The following is a 15,779-nucleotide window of genomic DNA, read 5'->3' as shown; positions in this document are numbered from 1 at the left end:
ACACACACACACACACACAAATGAAACAGCATCCTGGTTTGTAATGTCTTTATTTTTATTGGTTAAAATCAAACACGTCAAAAACATACACGACAGTTTTTTTTTCAATTCCTCCCTGCTTTTTTTCATTTATTTTTTCAAAACAGATTTCACAAAGGAACATCACATGACTACGTCTATACGAATGTACAGTATAAAGTATATATTCAAATATACTTCAGGTAATTTAGTCATATATATATGCCTTTTTCTTGTTGCTGTATTTTTAATTTTTTTTTTTAATAGTTAGTAGTGTTATCTCAAAAATAAAAACATCTCCTTCCTCTGAAAGCAACATATAAAATGAGGTGTGCTAACCTCACCACACGTTTGATCACAACAACACTCGACGGATCACAAATATCTTTCTTTTGTCTTTTTTTTTTTATACAGAACTAGCACAATGCCCTAAAATAAATCATAATCTGTTTCGAAACACTGTAATAGAATTAATTATAGATTTACATATATGTATAGAGCGATAGGTATCTTACTTCCTTAGGAAAATGAAGCATGTTCTTAAATACGCATAATGCTCATGTTTGCCTCGAGGAGAAACACAAGAGGGTGATATTTCTGTGAGGTGAAGTGATGAGAAACTATTTCAGATACTTAAACATGATGGGAAATGTTGGTTTTTATGTGCTTATGGACAAAATTCAATCATCTCTAATTCTGCATTGAATATCGTGAAGGAGAGCTTTAAAGGAAACCGACTACATTTCAGTAGCATTGGATTTTCATCTTACCTCATTTTGTTTTTAAGACTGTGAGGCAGGTGTTAAACTACAGGTACTCACTGCTGGATGTTTAAAGCCTCATGTATTTTCATTATGTGGTTTCCTGCTCTAGATGCAGCACTTTTTAAGCTGGAGAAAGGTCAAACAGACTAGGAGCCTGATGTCAAATTACAAGCACTTGATGACTGAAGTCTCATTTGATATTATTAGGGTTTTTTTTCCGTCTTCATACAAAACTAATTCAGAGCACAGAAAGCGAAGAAGACTAGGAGTCTGGTGTCAAATTACAGGTACTCACTGCTGGGTGTTTGAAGCCTAGTGTATTTTAATTCTGTGGATTCTTGCTGCAGAAAGAACACCTTTTCAGCTTGAAGGTTGAGGCTGGTGTCAAATTACAAACACTCAAATATTTCTCTCCTCTCGTATAGTTTTGTTTCCTTCTTTTTATCTTTAAAAATAAATTCAGAGCATAAACGAATCAGAAGACTAGGGATCTGGTGTCAAATCACAAACACTAGATGCTATGAGTTTCCCTTTGTATGAGTTCTTTGTCTGTTTTTTTTGCTCCAAACCGGACTTGACACTTTCCAACCACCAAAGAATTCTAAAAGCCGAGGAGGCTGGTGTGAAATCACTTGATGTTTGCGGTCTCATATAGTGTTGTTACGTTTATTTTCTGCACCAGACATGACACGTTCAGAGAATAAACAGTTAAAAAGACTACGAGTCTGGTGTCAAATTACAAACACTGGATGATATGTGTTTGAGGCTTTGTGATTTCTTTTTAATGGAGATTTTTGCTCCTGACACGTCACTCGCCTGGCGTTAGAGCATCTACAAAGACTATGAGGCTAATGTCAAATAACAAACATTAAATGTCGCGTGTTTGAAGTCTTTGTCATTTCTCAATGCAGTTTTCACCAGTAGACATTGCACTATACTTCCATGAAATAAGTGAAAAAAGTCCATGAATCCGATGTCAAATTACAAGCACATAATGCAGCATGTTTGCAGCTTTAGCTAAGATTCTTTACAATCTAGCCAATTAGAAGAAGGGAGTTTTAGAGCAGGTCATTAAACTGAATGATGCCTGGAAACAGCATGTGTCAAAGAGTAAACCAACAAAGAGCCAATTTGAACAGGAGCCTAGGAACTTTAACCGTTTAAATCCTGGAAAGGTACTCTTGAATAAACATCATCGGTCCCTTTTAATAATGTGAATGTCAGGTTCAAGTGACACGGTGTTTGGTGGATTTTGCTTGGCAGTCAGCACTAAGGCAACGGTTGAGAAATAAAAGTAGAAAAGCACACCAACACACTTCCACACATTGAGGAGGGGGAAGCCAAAACCTGCGACCATTCAATACACTGATGAACACTCATTTGTTTTACAGTGGAGGGGATTGGTTTGCAGCGCTCAGGAGGTTCGTCTGTTTGAAATCGATGCGCCCGGCCCCCAAAGCTGGTCTGGTGTGTTGGACTCACACTGATGGGAATCGTTTGGCTGACTGACAGCAAACGTTTACAAACTGAATGTAGTGTGGTCACGAGCATCGATCCCTTACAGCAGGGGTACTCAATTCCGGGCCTCGAGGGCCGATGTCCTGCACGTTTTGGACGTCTCCCAGCTTCAGCACACTTCAGTCTAATGTTGATGTCATCATCAAGCTTGTAACAAAGCCCAAATAACGGGCCTCTTGTTGCATGCAGGTGTGTTGCAACTTGGAGAGACCTGAACCGCCCACCCTCACACGTTTGATCCAATGCAAAGCCTTCAGTGTATGGATGTTCTGAATCCACTTATTCTGCAGCATTCAACTATGTAATTAACATTTTGTCCTGTTACAAGCTGTTACCTGTGTGTATGTACGAATAGAACCCCCCCCCCCCCCCCCCCCCCCCAATTTACTGACAGTAACCACTTTCTGTAATTACTATATAGCAAGATGGATAAAAATCATAAACATACATTTAAAACTGTTGCAAAAGAGCCAAGATCACAGTTAATTGGGTTCATTTTGCCCATACGTTCGGGCAAAAGCCATTGAAAAAATGGGTCCTATTGTAATATTCTTAATTACGTGATGCAGTATATTCTTTAGGGGAATCACACCAATTCTGAATGTGAATCGGACAACTATAAGAATCCGAAACTAGAGAAATCACTTTCAAAAACGATGCCACTTTGCTGTGAGTGTGAGATTTTAACCAAGAGCAGAAGATAGAACAACTCCCTGGTAATCTGTGTGTCTTTCAGGTTGTGATGATTTTGTATACTTAGGTTTGTAGTTTCCCACTCATGTTGGGCAAAGTTAACCCAAAACGGATCCCAAACTTGGGTACGATTGTAATTTCTTTCCAGCGTAACAATAATTCAAACTGAATAATTTCTGACAACTTCATCCAGATCAACCCTAACAGATATATGCCTCGGTGTCAACTCAGTAGTCTTGACGTTGGTACCCTCCGGTGCCATCGAAGGCCCCTTCGCTGTTGGTCTGGCCCCCTCCTCCTCCTCCTCCTCCTCCACCTCCACCTCCTCCACCTCCTGGGCTCTCAAGGTCGTCCCCGCCAAAGGAGGTGTAGGGAGCTCCAGCTGCATCCTGGCTGGGGTCTGTGTATTCCTGCGAGAAGAGGGCCGAGTCGGCCCCCAGCTTGTACTTCTGGAAGGCCAGGAAAGACTGACACGCCTTGTGGGGGAGGAAGGGATGGGTGGGCAGCGATGGGGAGGGATGAGAAAGTGATATAGGTGGGGTAGGGACCGAAGCGGGGATGCAGTGGTGTTAGAGCAGAGGGGGAAGAGAAAGAGAGAAGGAAACATTGATTAGTTGGCTGGAAAGCTTGTGAAGCTCATTAGATAGTTGGAATGAGTCACAGCAGGTTAAGTCGACAGAAGTGCAAAAAGACCGGAGGCACAAAGGTCATCTCTCTTCAAGAAAAACAAAACAAAACAAAACAACAGACTCTCGTGGGATTGCTGTGCAACGAAACAGTGAGTGTGTGTGTTAGGAGAAAAGCCTCGGTCCTTTCACAAATTTCAACATCCAAGACACAGAGAACGAAGAGCAAAGCAGAGCAGCCACAGACAGAGATCCATTAATCACTGCGAGCAGTTCTGGGAAGTTACATGAGGAGGTCGTCTGATCAGATGTAGCAGGCAGATTTTAATTCAATACTTTGACTCGTTCAGTCTGTCACATTGGAGCTACTGTGTCTGCCTGGTTTCTTGTCCAAAAAAGAAAAGAAGCAAAGTCACTTTAAGAAAAAAGAGGCAAAAAGAGGCAAATCAATTTGAGGGCCCCTCATACACACCAGTTCAACCAAGTCAGAGGTCAGGTATGTATTCAAAATTGCCAATGACAATAATTATTGTGTGACTTTCATGGAATTTCTGGTTTCTTACGGAAGAGGCTAACAGGGCAAATACACAACAGCATACCTGATGGCTAACCTTCACATTTGTAATGAATCAAGGTGACGAATGCTCGTTATGATGTTGATGAAGATGGTCATTGATGTAAGATGGTAACCCTTATCCATGAAATGAAAACAGCAAGATTCATTGGCGTGTTGACAATATTGAAAATACTAACTCTATCAATATTTCAGGTGATTTAGGAATTAATTAGAAGTAATGCAACAGCAATAATCCAAGACGAAGAATGTTCTGGTGCTTTGCTTTGTAAGAAGCAGTGGGTGTAATGAAACGATCTGATGATTACAGGAGGTGATTTTTGGAAGTAAGTCCAACATCATCGTTATACTTTCTTTGGTCATCTTCGTGCTCCATTACAGTTTTTGAAAATCAGCATGTAGAGTTACTATACAGCGATATTAAATACAGCTATCAATACATTTAAGGTTACAGGACCAGTCCCATCAATGGAACCAATGTCAAAAACGAACACAATATTACAAACCTACTTTAAAAGCATGTCAGGACTCACTAACCTGTACGATAAACTTTGGGTGTCGAACATAAGACCTGTGTGCCGAAACCAGCCTGCAAGAGGCTCCAATCCGGCAAAACCACCAAGAAAATTAAAAGAAAATATAAATTTTGGGGCTTTGGTTTGTGTTTTTTGAGAAGGGATATTTCACTGTATTTTGCAGCAGGAGGTATAAATAACTTTCTGTAGTAATTTTTTGGTTGTTGACTATAGACATTTTCATCATGTATTCTCTGCGCCACAACAAAGAAAAACTTTGGAGTGTAAATTTAAGGTTATTATGGTACTATTTTACCAGTCCGGCCCACTCAAGATGAAGTCAGGATGTGTGTGTCTGAACTAAAATGTGTTTCACACCCATGCTACCAAGCCTCAGAGGTTTTATCAAGTTACAAGAAGAGTTTATCTCTTTCATAAATGTCAGCACTTGTTTAAGCTTTTGTGGTTTCACTACGGCCGTACAACCAGCTGGCACAAACATAAACTTGCCTGATTTTAAGAAAACAAAAAAAGAAAAAAACACAAGGTAGATGGAGAAGACATAATTAGATTTACAGCTTTAAGTTTAATGCCTGAACAGTCAAACATTCATTTTGCATGCACCTGCTTTCTACAAGGACTTAAACACATGTGCAATTTAATAAAATCACAGTGGGCTGGTAGCTGTTACGCCTGTAGGCTCTGAAGTGGGTGTTTAAAACCACACATTTGGGAATTTGGCAATTTCACCTGTTCAGTCATCTGCACCGATCAACAATTCGCCCAGCCTGCCATTGCATATCATTATAATGTGACCCGGTTAAGTCAAACATTTGCTAGAAAAACGCTTCTGGCAAAAAGAAAATCTCACTGGCAAGAGTAATAGTGCGGGGCTTCTTTCTTTGTAGCTGTGCCCTGAACGGGAGAGTGTTCGACCTGCTGGAGAGGCGTAAGGCGAGAGAGAGAGACGGAGGAGACAGAGCAGGGTCAGACAAGCGGTTGGTGAGGCTGAGGGGGAAACAGTTTGGTGTATTCCTCTTCGAACGACACGTTCTTGAACTTCTCCATAGAGAAGAGCGTCTGGGCGCCCTGTTGGAGGAACATTCACACATGTGTAAGTAGCTATTCGCACGCCTGCTCCCCTCATCGAAACGAAGACGGACGAACAATGGTGACGTTGTACGCATTCACAACGGTGATCGACCATGTCGGCAAGCACGAAATCAAGAGAAAAGGATTCAGATCTTTCGAAGTTTGGAAAGCATCCGCCTCATATCAGTGCCATGTTGTGCTTACACTGTGGACTAGGAATGCATCGATATCACTATTTTAAAGAGTACAAGTGCAATTATTCACCTTTAGCTACTTGGTGATACTGAGTTACAAAACAAGTACTTATTAAATACCATCAAGTCTAATTTATAGTCCATACGCAAACAATGCATGAAGACTATGCGTTACAAAAACTAGCCTTTGCCTCCTTTTGATATTTGGGCATAATTGACAGACTACTTTTATCGTTCTCATTAATATTAAAGAATCTCCAAACTGCTTGCTCTCTCTTGTCTGCCTGCTGCTGACGTTGCTGACAGATGGCGTCACATAATACTCACCGGGTTGTATTGAGGAGCTTTTACAAATACGGGTACTCAGTGTAGTATAGGACCTGACACTTGATACTTGCACGGTATCAGTGCACCCCTACTGTGGCCCACTGAGGAGTAAAGAGCCTTACCCAGGTGAAGATGGAGAAGAACGAGAAGGTGATGGCTGCCCGGGCAGCGTCCCCTCCCTCCCTCAGTGGATTGTCCTCTGGCTTTGTCACCTGCCACTGGTTGGCCAAGAAGCAGAAACCCACGAACCACATGAAGGACCAGAACGCTGTGAAGACGAAAAAAAAAAAAAAAAAAAGCACACAGAAGTGGTGTTAAAATAAAAATTTAAATCAACACATTTTGGCTGGTTTGACTAGAAGCTGAGAGGAAAAGGAGTTGAATTGACCATCCAACCGAAGTCAGGCGGCCTCTGTGGAAACCAAAGGGACAGATCGAAAGCGTTGACCTTCTGACATCATCACAATCCTGATTCTGAAAATTCACTGGGGTGGTAAGTGGTGCCGACATTGGATCAGTGTATATTTCAACACCTTCAATGTTGGAGTCAATAGTTCTCCCATGGAAAAAGACAGCTTTCCAAATTCAGATGACAGGAAAGAACCTATGAAAGTTTGAAGATGAAGTTTTACATACATCCATCTCGAGGGGAGAGGAAACTTGAAGTCGATTGCAAACTGGGACAAAAAGTATTTTTCATAAAATTATTTCCATTATGTCTGAATCCGTGTGCATGAATGCTCACTGTGTGTGTGTGTGTGTGTGTGTGTGTGTGTGTGTGTGTGTGTGTGTGTGTGTGTGTGTGTGTGTGTATTACAGTATATCATTGCCACTTTGTTCATGTAATAACTTAAAACTTTGTTTCTAGAAATATTCAAAATTCTCAAAGTGGTGGACCTGCACTCTAACAAAACCCAGACTTATGTTAGATGTTTATTAATTAATTTATTAATGTTTTTATTATTTTGCTAATCTTGGAGAGAGACGGCATCACGCACAGCTAAAAGGACATTATAAAAATAGTCTTTGAATCTAAATATAGTCTCTGTGTGTTGAGTCGACATTAATTCCGTAGTTTTCCCTGAATAAATATCCATTACAAGCTTCAGTCTTCAGTAGAAAAACAATGCGATTAATCGCAAATAATTACAGAAAATTGTGCAATTAATAAGTAAATTTTTTTAATCGATCGACAGCACTAGTTAATTTACTTACTTATCCTTGGAAAGCACAACTTTTCTGAAATGCTGCAACTGCTCATGCTCATCACGACTGTGGTAAATACTTCTTCTGTTTGCATGTAATGTCACTCATTAATTATTCTTAGTTGATCATCTACAATTTATATATGTAGAATCAGGTACCTAATCAATAATTAACCTAAGGTGTGAGCGTGTCTATGGACTATACCAAAACGACAAAGCAGAAAATCTCATGTAAACCCAAGTTCCTACATCAAGGACTTGAACCCGGATTCGAACTGGGGTCTTCTCGCTGCAAGGTTGTGCGACTCAATAAATCCTAACTTCTTGCCTTGAATGAGTCATATTTGGACAAAAAACAGTCTATTGGCGAGGTCATTTCGCAAGCATTGTGCTCTGAATTACATAAGATAACCAAATGCATTTCCTCGAGAGAGAGAAAAAAAAAAAAACAGCGTTCAGGGATTATATTACAGCTGCTGCATCTACAGGACTTTTCTCTCGGGAACACAGTTGGAGCCTCAGCGCGAGGCTGTAATTTGAGCTCATCGTGGTGGTTAGTGCATGCTGTAGCAGTCAGGAAAATGGAAAGATAAGCAGGGTTAGAAACTGTTACATCCAACTGAGGGAAACAGACTTTAATAGACTCTTCTTGAAGGGAATTCGAGGGTTTTGGTGAGCTCATGAGCTGATTTGTTGACGGATGAAATAAATTCATCATTGTCTCATTTTAAAAATCCGTGACAAATGTAATAAAGAAGATAGTGGAAAGTTATGAATGGACATTATGAAATCTGATATTTCTGCTCCGAATCTATAAACAGACGATCAATATCTGTATTTTCCAACCCTTCCTTCTTTTGTCATTTCTGATATTCAGAATTGAGTTCTCTTCTACGTGCTTGCGTTGCTACTCTTTCACATCACCTTTATGGCACTAGATCACACAAGACATTTGTTGTCAAATAACTCCTTATGTGAGTAAGATAAATCAGGAATGAATGAAATAAAGCTGTTCTGTTTCACCTGCTTCTGTGCAGATTCTCCAAAAGTATAATAAAACCACGCCCTCGGAGGAAGTGCATGCACCTCTTCCAGTTCAGAAAAGTGACACTTTGGAGATGTGAAGTGAGGTTATCATCACAACAAAAGGGGAAGTGGGCATGGGGGCTGCGATAATAAGGGGACAAGCACTCCTCTGGCACTAACAGACTTCGTGCTTTTGGTGTCTTTCGATGGCTCCCACAACACCTCTGCTGCATGCTGACTGCAGTCAAGTGTTGAGCTGGTTAATGACTTGGCTCCTGCCGTTGACAAGTTTCTCGTTCCCTATTTCCATCACTCATGCACTCTCTGCCTCTCTCTCTCTCTCCCACAACATCTCTGTTGTGATATAAGATGGTTTCCACATGACCAGGTTTGGCAGTATCCTGATACATTGGGTGATTCAGATTACATTATTGATTATGTTTTTTTCTCTTACAGCCACAATTTCTGATTTCTGAATACGTCTCCTTTCTTCTGGACTTATGACTTACGAGCAAAACACTATCAACTTCGGCTTTGGCAGTAATTTCTGCTGTTTGACTACTACTTTCATGGATGGTGCTCCACAGGGGTCAATACTGGGTCCATTATTGTTCTTTGTTTCTTCTTTGTGCTGATAATTAAACTACTTGGTTGGTGTTTTTGTCATATTCTTGTTGAAGTCATTTGAAGGTGCTCATCTTAAAAAAAAAAATTGTCCTTCAATGTTTTGGAATAAAATCTCAGTATACTAACTGATTGTAGTCTGTCATTTGTAGAAAATGATGTAAAGAAGTACCTGTGATATTTCTCCATTCATTCTGTCGGCTATTGAAATGTAGCTGTGGCATGATGGAACTGAATGAAGCGAGAACATCCCTGTTTCTGAAAACTTTCTGCTGCTCTTTTCATTGGATCATGAGCTCACACTCGAGGTAGATACTGCAATTACCTCTCGCTAGCCTGGGCTTTGCCTCGTACACTTCTAATATAAGGTGATTAAAGGGGATTTCTTTATGAGGAGGCCTTGTGGCCCAAATCTCATTCTTGCAATCCCTGCACTTTAAGGCCCGCTTACACAACAACTTTGTGAAAAATGTTGGCGTTTTTGTTTCAGAAAAGTTGCGCTTTTTGATGGCAAAGTTTTGAAAATAATGTCTGTTTACATGGATTTGACAGAAACTGAATACATTGTCGCTAGGATGTTGGGCCATGAGTTAGAGCAGTTGGTTGTTTTTGTAATGAAACCACACACACATACATGCAAAGCACACTATGCTATAAATGCTAACATGTACTGGTACGCGGACATTCGCATGAACAGAGGACAAAGTTGTACTGCTATTGCAGGGGACTCTCAACTATAAAACTACCAGGTCCCAGGAGAATATGGACTGAGAATCATGACACTCTGGAGGTCGCCATTGTTGTTATTGTCCATCTAATTGTGCATGTGCAGAACAACTATTTACTAAGGCCGTGGTGCGCACTTCTCTGATATTGAATGTACTGATGAAAAATGAACAGATGATGACTCTACCTGACACCCCGATATCCGCCAGCACGGCCTTCTTGCGGTCCTTGACGCTGCTGATCTGAGGGAAGTAGACGTCCAGAGCCAGAAAGGCCACGCAGCAGAGGAAGGCCATGGAGCCCATGAAGACACCATAGTTACAGGCGTTCTGATTGCGGTTGAAGATGCAGTACTCCGTTACTTCTTTGGGGCGGTTAATGTAGCCCTCGTTGGCGATGCAGCCAAAGATCACAATGGAGAAGAGCTGCAGAGGAGAAGAAAGAGGCCGTTCACAAATGTTTTGACGTGTTGGAGTCAACACAGGATGTCATTTTAGTCGTTTACCTTCTTTTGATTCCACAATTTTAATGTAGTTTCTTCCAAATCAGACATATAAATGATATAGGGCTTCCAAATCTCCGGCGTAAATGAATACAACTCCGAAACTACAGTCATTTCATATTTAGTAGATGAGATTTAGTAGAAGTACCTCCAGATTAACAGCTGGAGGCACTACTTCTACACTCAAGTGAGCAATTAGCAATAATAACTTTGATAGGTTTAATAAAGATGTCTATCTTCTGCATGTTTCATGAGTCTAGCATTTTAAAACTGTTGAGCAATAAAATAAAAATCCAATAACTGCTAATTAGAAATGGGGCTACACTAACTTCCATTGATCTGATAATAAATTTACACATAAAAATTACAGTCAACTATAATGAAAACCATCACGGTTGATCGACTCAGGGGGTTAGATTATGAAGATGACAAATAGTGCATTTAGATGTTTGTAGAAAAAAAACACAATTTGGAAATGTTTTGCTGTGTCTGTGACCGCAACATGAACCCCAAATTTGGGGTTAGTAGGAGCAAACCAACATCTGGTTCCCACTTTGCATTTTTTGAGAGGTTTTTCACCTCCCACCTGCTGTAGGCAAATGGTATATTTAGACTGACCGGGTAATTTATGAATAACAAATCACTTCAGCTTGATGCTCTCAGCCCTTAATGTCACGACAGCCCTGCAGGGGAGTCTAATGAATAATCCTTCGTGTTTTCTTCAAACAAGTTTGGCTCACCGTGACTCTGGGTTTCCTCTTCATATATGGAGTTCTTAGCATCGACATGGCTGCTACCCAAAAAGTATGAATATGTTTCTATAAGGGCAAACTATTATGCATTTCAATATATGTTACAACTTCATACAACAACCACAATTTTACATCACATTCGGTAACAAAGTGTCACTTTGGTAAAAACATAGACAAACAGACATCAGCTCATAGTGAACCTTGGAAAGACAATGATGCTGATGTTAAATTACTTGCATTAATTGCAACATGCAAACTGGACAAAATGAACACAGTGGGCTTTCAAAAAACTGCTCACATTTTTTAAACTTAAATTATAAAATTCAATTTCCAGAACTTGAAAAAACTTAAAAGTAGAATCTGTCTTCGGCCGAGCTTTTGGCATCTTTGAGCAGATATGGCTCAGGTATGCTTCTAAGGCCCTGTTGACATGACAACGTCACAATTGAAAATGCATTGTTTTGCGGTTTCGTTTCATATTCTTTCCTTTTTTGCCCCCCCTATGTGGCCCACACATCTGACTAAAACATGTCCTTTTCCTCTGTTGAGCCAGTGCCCACACAGACCTTTTTATTAGAATGTCTATGAATTTTTCAAAGATTTACTAATGAGTGAAATAAAGTTTGGGTCTTTTGAAAAAAACTGTAAATTGTGTGCCATCTGAGTCTGAGCCATGTTGATTTAATTTAGTCACACTCTGCCTACATTGAAATGTAGGATTGTTTTTGGTAGGTAGGCATATGACATGAAATATAAAATGAGAGAGAGGAATCATCTGTCCAGAAACCTTGTGAAGTAAGGGGTAAGGGGGCTGTGACGCTCACAGAAGAGAGCCAATGGATGCCCAAGTTTACTACACTTGTGTGTAATGTGTCATCCCTCCATATTCAGCTGCGCCTTCCTCCTCTCATCCACGTTTTATCATTTATTTCTCCTCCTCTTTTCTTTGCCTTGAGGCAGTGGCGGCTCAAAAGGCTACAAAATGGAGTCAATCACAGGAGCAGGTTACTAAGATACTATCTATTCCACCTCTCCTCTCCTCTCCTCTCCTCTCCTCTCCTCTACCGAACAGCGTCGTGGAGCTGTCCCCATCAGGGCTATAAACATGAGATGTTAGTTTTGCACCCCGTGAAACTGCACAGCAGCTTTCTTTTGTGCTTAAGTTGATAAGAGCGGATCAGACATGTCCACCCAGCAGACCTACTCTAGGCCCTAACCCCCAGGGAGCTCTTTCTGTCTGGATAAAATCGAGGCGCCGTGTTTTTTATCTATCTGCAGTTCGTGTGTGTGTGTGTGTGTGTGTGTGTGTGTGTAAAGAAAACCGAAAGTAAACCAACAGTGGACAGTTTGCCCAGCTGTTGTGTCTCTGTTTGTGTTAGAAATGACAGCAACACAAAGGGACACTACACAATGGGCCCGTGCTTTCAAAGACAGATTCCCCATACTGCAGCCAGACATGGAGGAGATATAATACGAGTCAGCTTTTCTTCGTCCTTCACTGTCTCTCCACTGTGTCTACTTCACAATTGGGAAGCCATATATTAACCACCAAATCAGCCCAAGTCAGACAGAAGTCGACAGTATTCATTTTTCTCAACAACAAGTTCATTATTTGAAGTTGGAGGCTGCAGATGACAATTTGGTGGATTGTCCAAAGAGGAAAAAAAAAGCTTTAAATGAAGTTACATTTCTTTAATTCTGCGATATTTTTCTGTATGCATTACTGATTATAGAGACTTGAAAATTGAAGTAGTTGTTCCCAGCTGTGCAGAAGTCATTTAAAAAGTGCCCTGATGAAGATTACTGAAGGTTCACTTCATTTTATAGAGTCTACGCAAGGGAACGGTGAACTGGTGAAGCGAGTTGGATAAGAGGCAAAGTGTCGACAATCATGTCCAGCTGATCTTGTTCAATTGCTTGGAGATGCCTTCTACCTGGTCAAATTATTGAATGCAAGGACATTTCATAAGCTCAGTGCAGCACAATGTTCCTGAGATGGTGTGGCTTTCAGGACGATAATATCAAGGATGGCGCAAAAACAATCAAGCTTGATGGATGCATTGCTGGAAGTCTTTGATGCAGACCGTCAGAGTCTCTAGAAGGTGGATCACTGTGACTCGCAAAATTTGTTTCAGGAATTATAGAGTAGAAGAGAAGAGCGCTGGAAAGCTCCAGTACACCATTTAGGCACTATTTATGTAACAACGTTTCAAGTGAAAATGCATGGTTTTGTGTTTTCATGTCAACATTTTCTAAACCATGTCCATTCACATGAAAATGTCCATATTCTAGTTTTATAGTCGATCTTATAGTCGGTTTTATAGTTGAGATTCACCTCTTATAGCATCCAATTCATCAACGTCCACATGATAGTCAGGTACACTCAGTCTTTAACGTTTCTAATGTGTTGTTCTCTGCATTCATGTGAGTGTGGTTTCTCTACGAAAACAAACAGCGCCAACTCGTGGCCCAGCATAATAACTACATCGTTTTCAGTGTTTCTGCCATTGTCGTGTAAACACAAAAACCTTTCTGAAACAAAAATGTGAAAATGTTGTCAATTGATGTCGAACTGGAACACTTTGTTAGCGTGAACCGTTCTGCTCCCCTCGCCGTCTCCAGTCGGAGGACACGTGGAGGGGGACGGCAAAATTTGCCATCCCCCCCTTGTTCGTCTACCTGCATCTCTTCATTGATGAGAAAGACAGGGAAGTTGTGACGCCAGGAACGGTGGGACTGCAGAGGGGAAGAGCGGAGGAAAGCATCGGGGGCAGAAAGGGTATAGGAGGCGGTGCTATTTTTAGATTGGCTGCATCATTGTCCCCTCCCTCCTGCCTTCATTCCCTCTATCCCTCTCGTCTTCAGCCATCTCCCCTTGTTACTGGCCCTACCCCTTTGCCCACGAGCAGTTTTGAGAATGATGAGCGCACGCCGACACGCACACACACTTTGTCCAACCGCTTCACATGGATGGCTCAATTTAAGATTCAGGTCAGAAAACACAAAGTCACACACATGTGCAAACACACAGCCAATCGCATGAGATGGAAGCGTGCAAAAAAAATGGATATACCCTGAACAGTCATGGAATATATGTAAGATGCTTGTCTGCATGCATATTATTTCCTATTTTCTTGTCATTAATAGCAAAACGAGGTAATATTCTTCCAGCGAATGTTGATTTGTTGGATTTGCAGTACTTGTGCTTTGTATGGATCAGATTCTATGATTTCTCTAAGAGTTTATGGATTTTCTGGAGAGATTTCTCAGCAAATATTTGGAAAAAGTTATGAGAGAAATGTCTCAAATCATTTGAGAGATCCCAGTAAAAGTAAAAAAAAAAAGTCTGAAGTTTCAAAATGTTTCAAAAGGAAATGTCAACTCTTTCACAGCGAGCTGGAAAATTCCCATTTCTCTCTGTTTGCACTCTCTCGACACCCTTACCCACCCACACACATCATGAGTGTCTATGTGCTGCTGCAAATTGAACGTTTTTTTTACGATGTGTAATCTTATTAAATTATTGGGCACAGCCTGCCTTTTAGCTCAGTTAACTGAAATTAGCTCTGTTTGACAGCAGAAACTGAGTGTCAAATCAATCTGGTTGACTGCTTTCAATGGTCCTTTATTCCCACACACAACACCATGAGAGGATTATTAAAACCTCAATCTAAAACCACACCCACGCTTGACAAAACGAGTCGCCAGCTAAGTGCACAGCAACTTACAGCACATGCAATGACTGCAGAGGAATCTGCTGTAACTGAAAACTACAGGTGGTTTTGGAATATCATTTCTGATGATAACAAAAGTGCTGCAAGAGGCTTGAACTTTTTTGAGACTCAACTAGACTTTTAACATTAATGGCAAACGTTGAAAGTTAGAAACTTTGGTTGCATTGTGGGTGTCTGTTTGCAATGGTACTCGGAACCACTGACGACACAACTTTTTGAAAACGGCTCCAAGGTGGAACTCTTCAAAAACACTCTCTGTGGGAACAGGAGGTGCACCTGTCAGTGCCATTTAAAACTCACTGTTCAGTATTATGCGGCTTTCCTGTTATGTCCTAGCAGTTGTGACCTCTTGGGGGAAGGGCTCAAGCAGTATGTAAGTGTCTAGTGGTTCTATTTTTTCCTCAAACTGCGACAGCAGGTAGCATCAGTTCTTTTGAAAGCTTGTATGTACCTGACATGTGTTACGGAACATCGGCAAAACTGTTAAGACACAATGTCTTAAGATGGATGATTGCAAAGAATCACGCTGCACGCTGGCTTTTCTTCTGCGTGCTGCTGAGAACTTCCCCAGAATAATGATGCACATGTACCGAGCCAATCATCCTTCCTTCCATCCATCCATCCTTCAAGACCGCTTTCATCTTGTTCAGGGTCGCGAGACGCTGGGGCCTATCCCAGCTAAGTAAGGACGAAGACAGCGTGCACCCAGGACGGGCTGCCGGGTCATCACATGTAAAAAAATACATCACTAGATAATCTTGCTTTACTGTTTCATGGTTTTCCCTCAATCGAATCTTCTGATTCTCAACACCCAATGCCGCCAAGAGGCTGATCAGGGCAATTTATATCAAGTATGCTCAGCCATATTTTTCTTTCTTGTTATCTGTAA

The 15,779-nt window shown here is 40.9% G+C and overlaps 1 protein-coding gene across 2 annotated transcripts in view; it reads right to left on the bottom strand.

The window, feature by feature from the left end:
* Window positions 1-426: 426 nt before the first annotated feature.
* The window catches only part of syngr1b (synaptogyrin 1b), a 30,388-nt gene continuing 15,035 nt past the window's right edge, over window positions 427-15,779 (bottom strand). Inside the window, exons 2-4 of one of the 2 annotated variants that reach the window (XM_080464481.1) lie at window positions 10,090-10,327; window positions 6,444-6,589; window positions 427-3,469 (exon numbers count right to left, since the gene is read on the bottom strand). In XM_080464481.1, the coding sequence (XP_080320607.1) occupies window positions 3,221-3,469; window positions 6,444-6,589; window positions 10,090-10,327 (633 nt within the window). In that variant the 3' untranslated portion in view covers window positions 427-3,220. Of the gene's footprint in view, window positions 3,470-5,276; window positions 5,798-6,443; window positions 6,590-10,089; window positions 10,328-15,779 lie in introns of those variants that run through there. The other variant, XM_080464482.1, reaches the window with a different exon arrangement.

This window comes from Lipophrys pholis, assembly GCF_963383615.2.
Source record: "Lipophrys pholis genome assembly, chromosome: 5".
NCBI classification, from domain to species: domain Eukaryota; kingdom Metazoa; phylum Chordata; class Actinopteri; order Blenniiformes; family Blenniidae; genus Lipophrys; species Lipophrys pholis.
The sequence above is the reverse complement of the archived record's forward strand: the minus strand, read 5'-3'. Positions and strand labels throughout refer to the sequence as shown.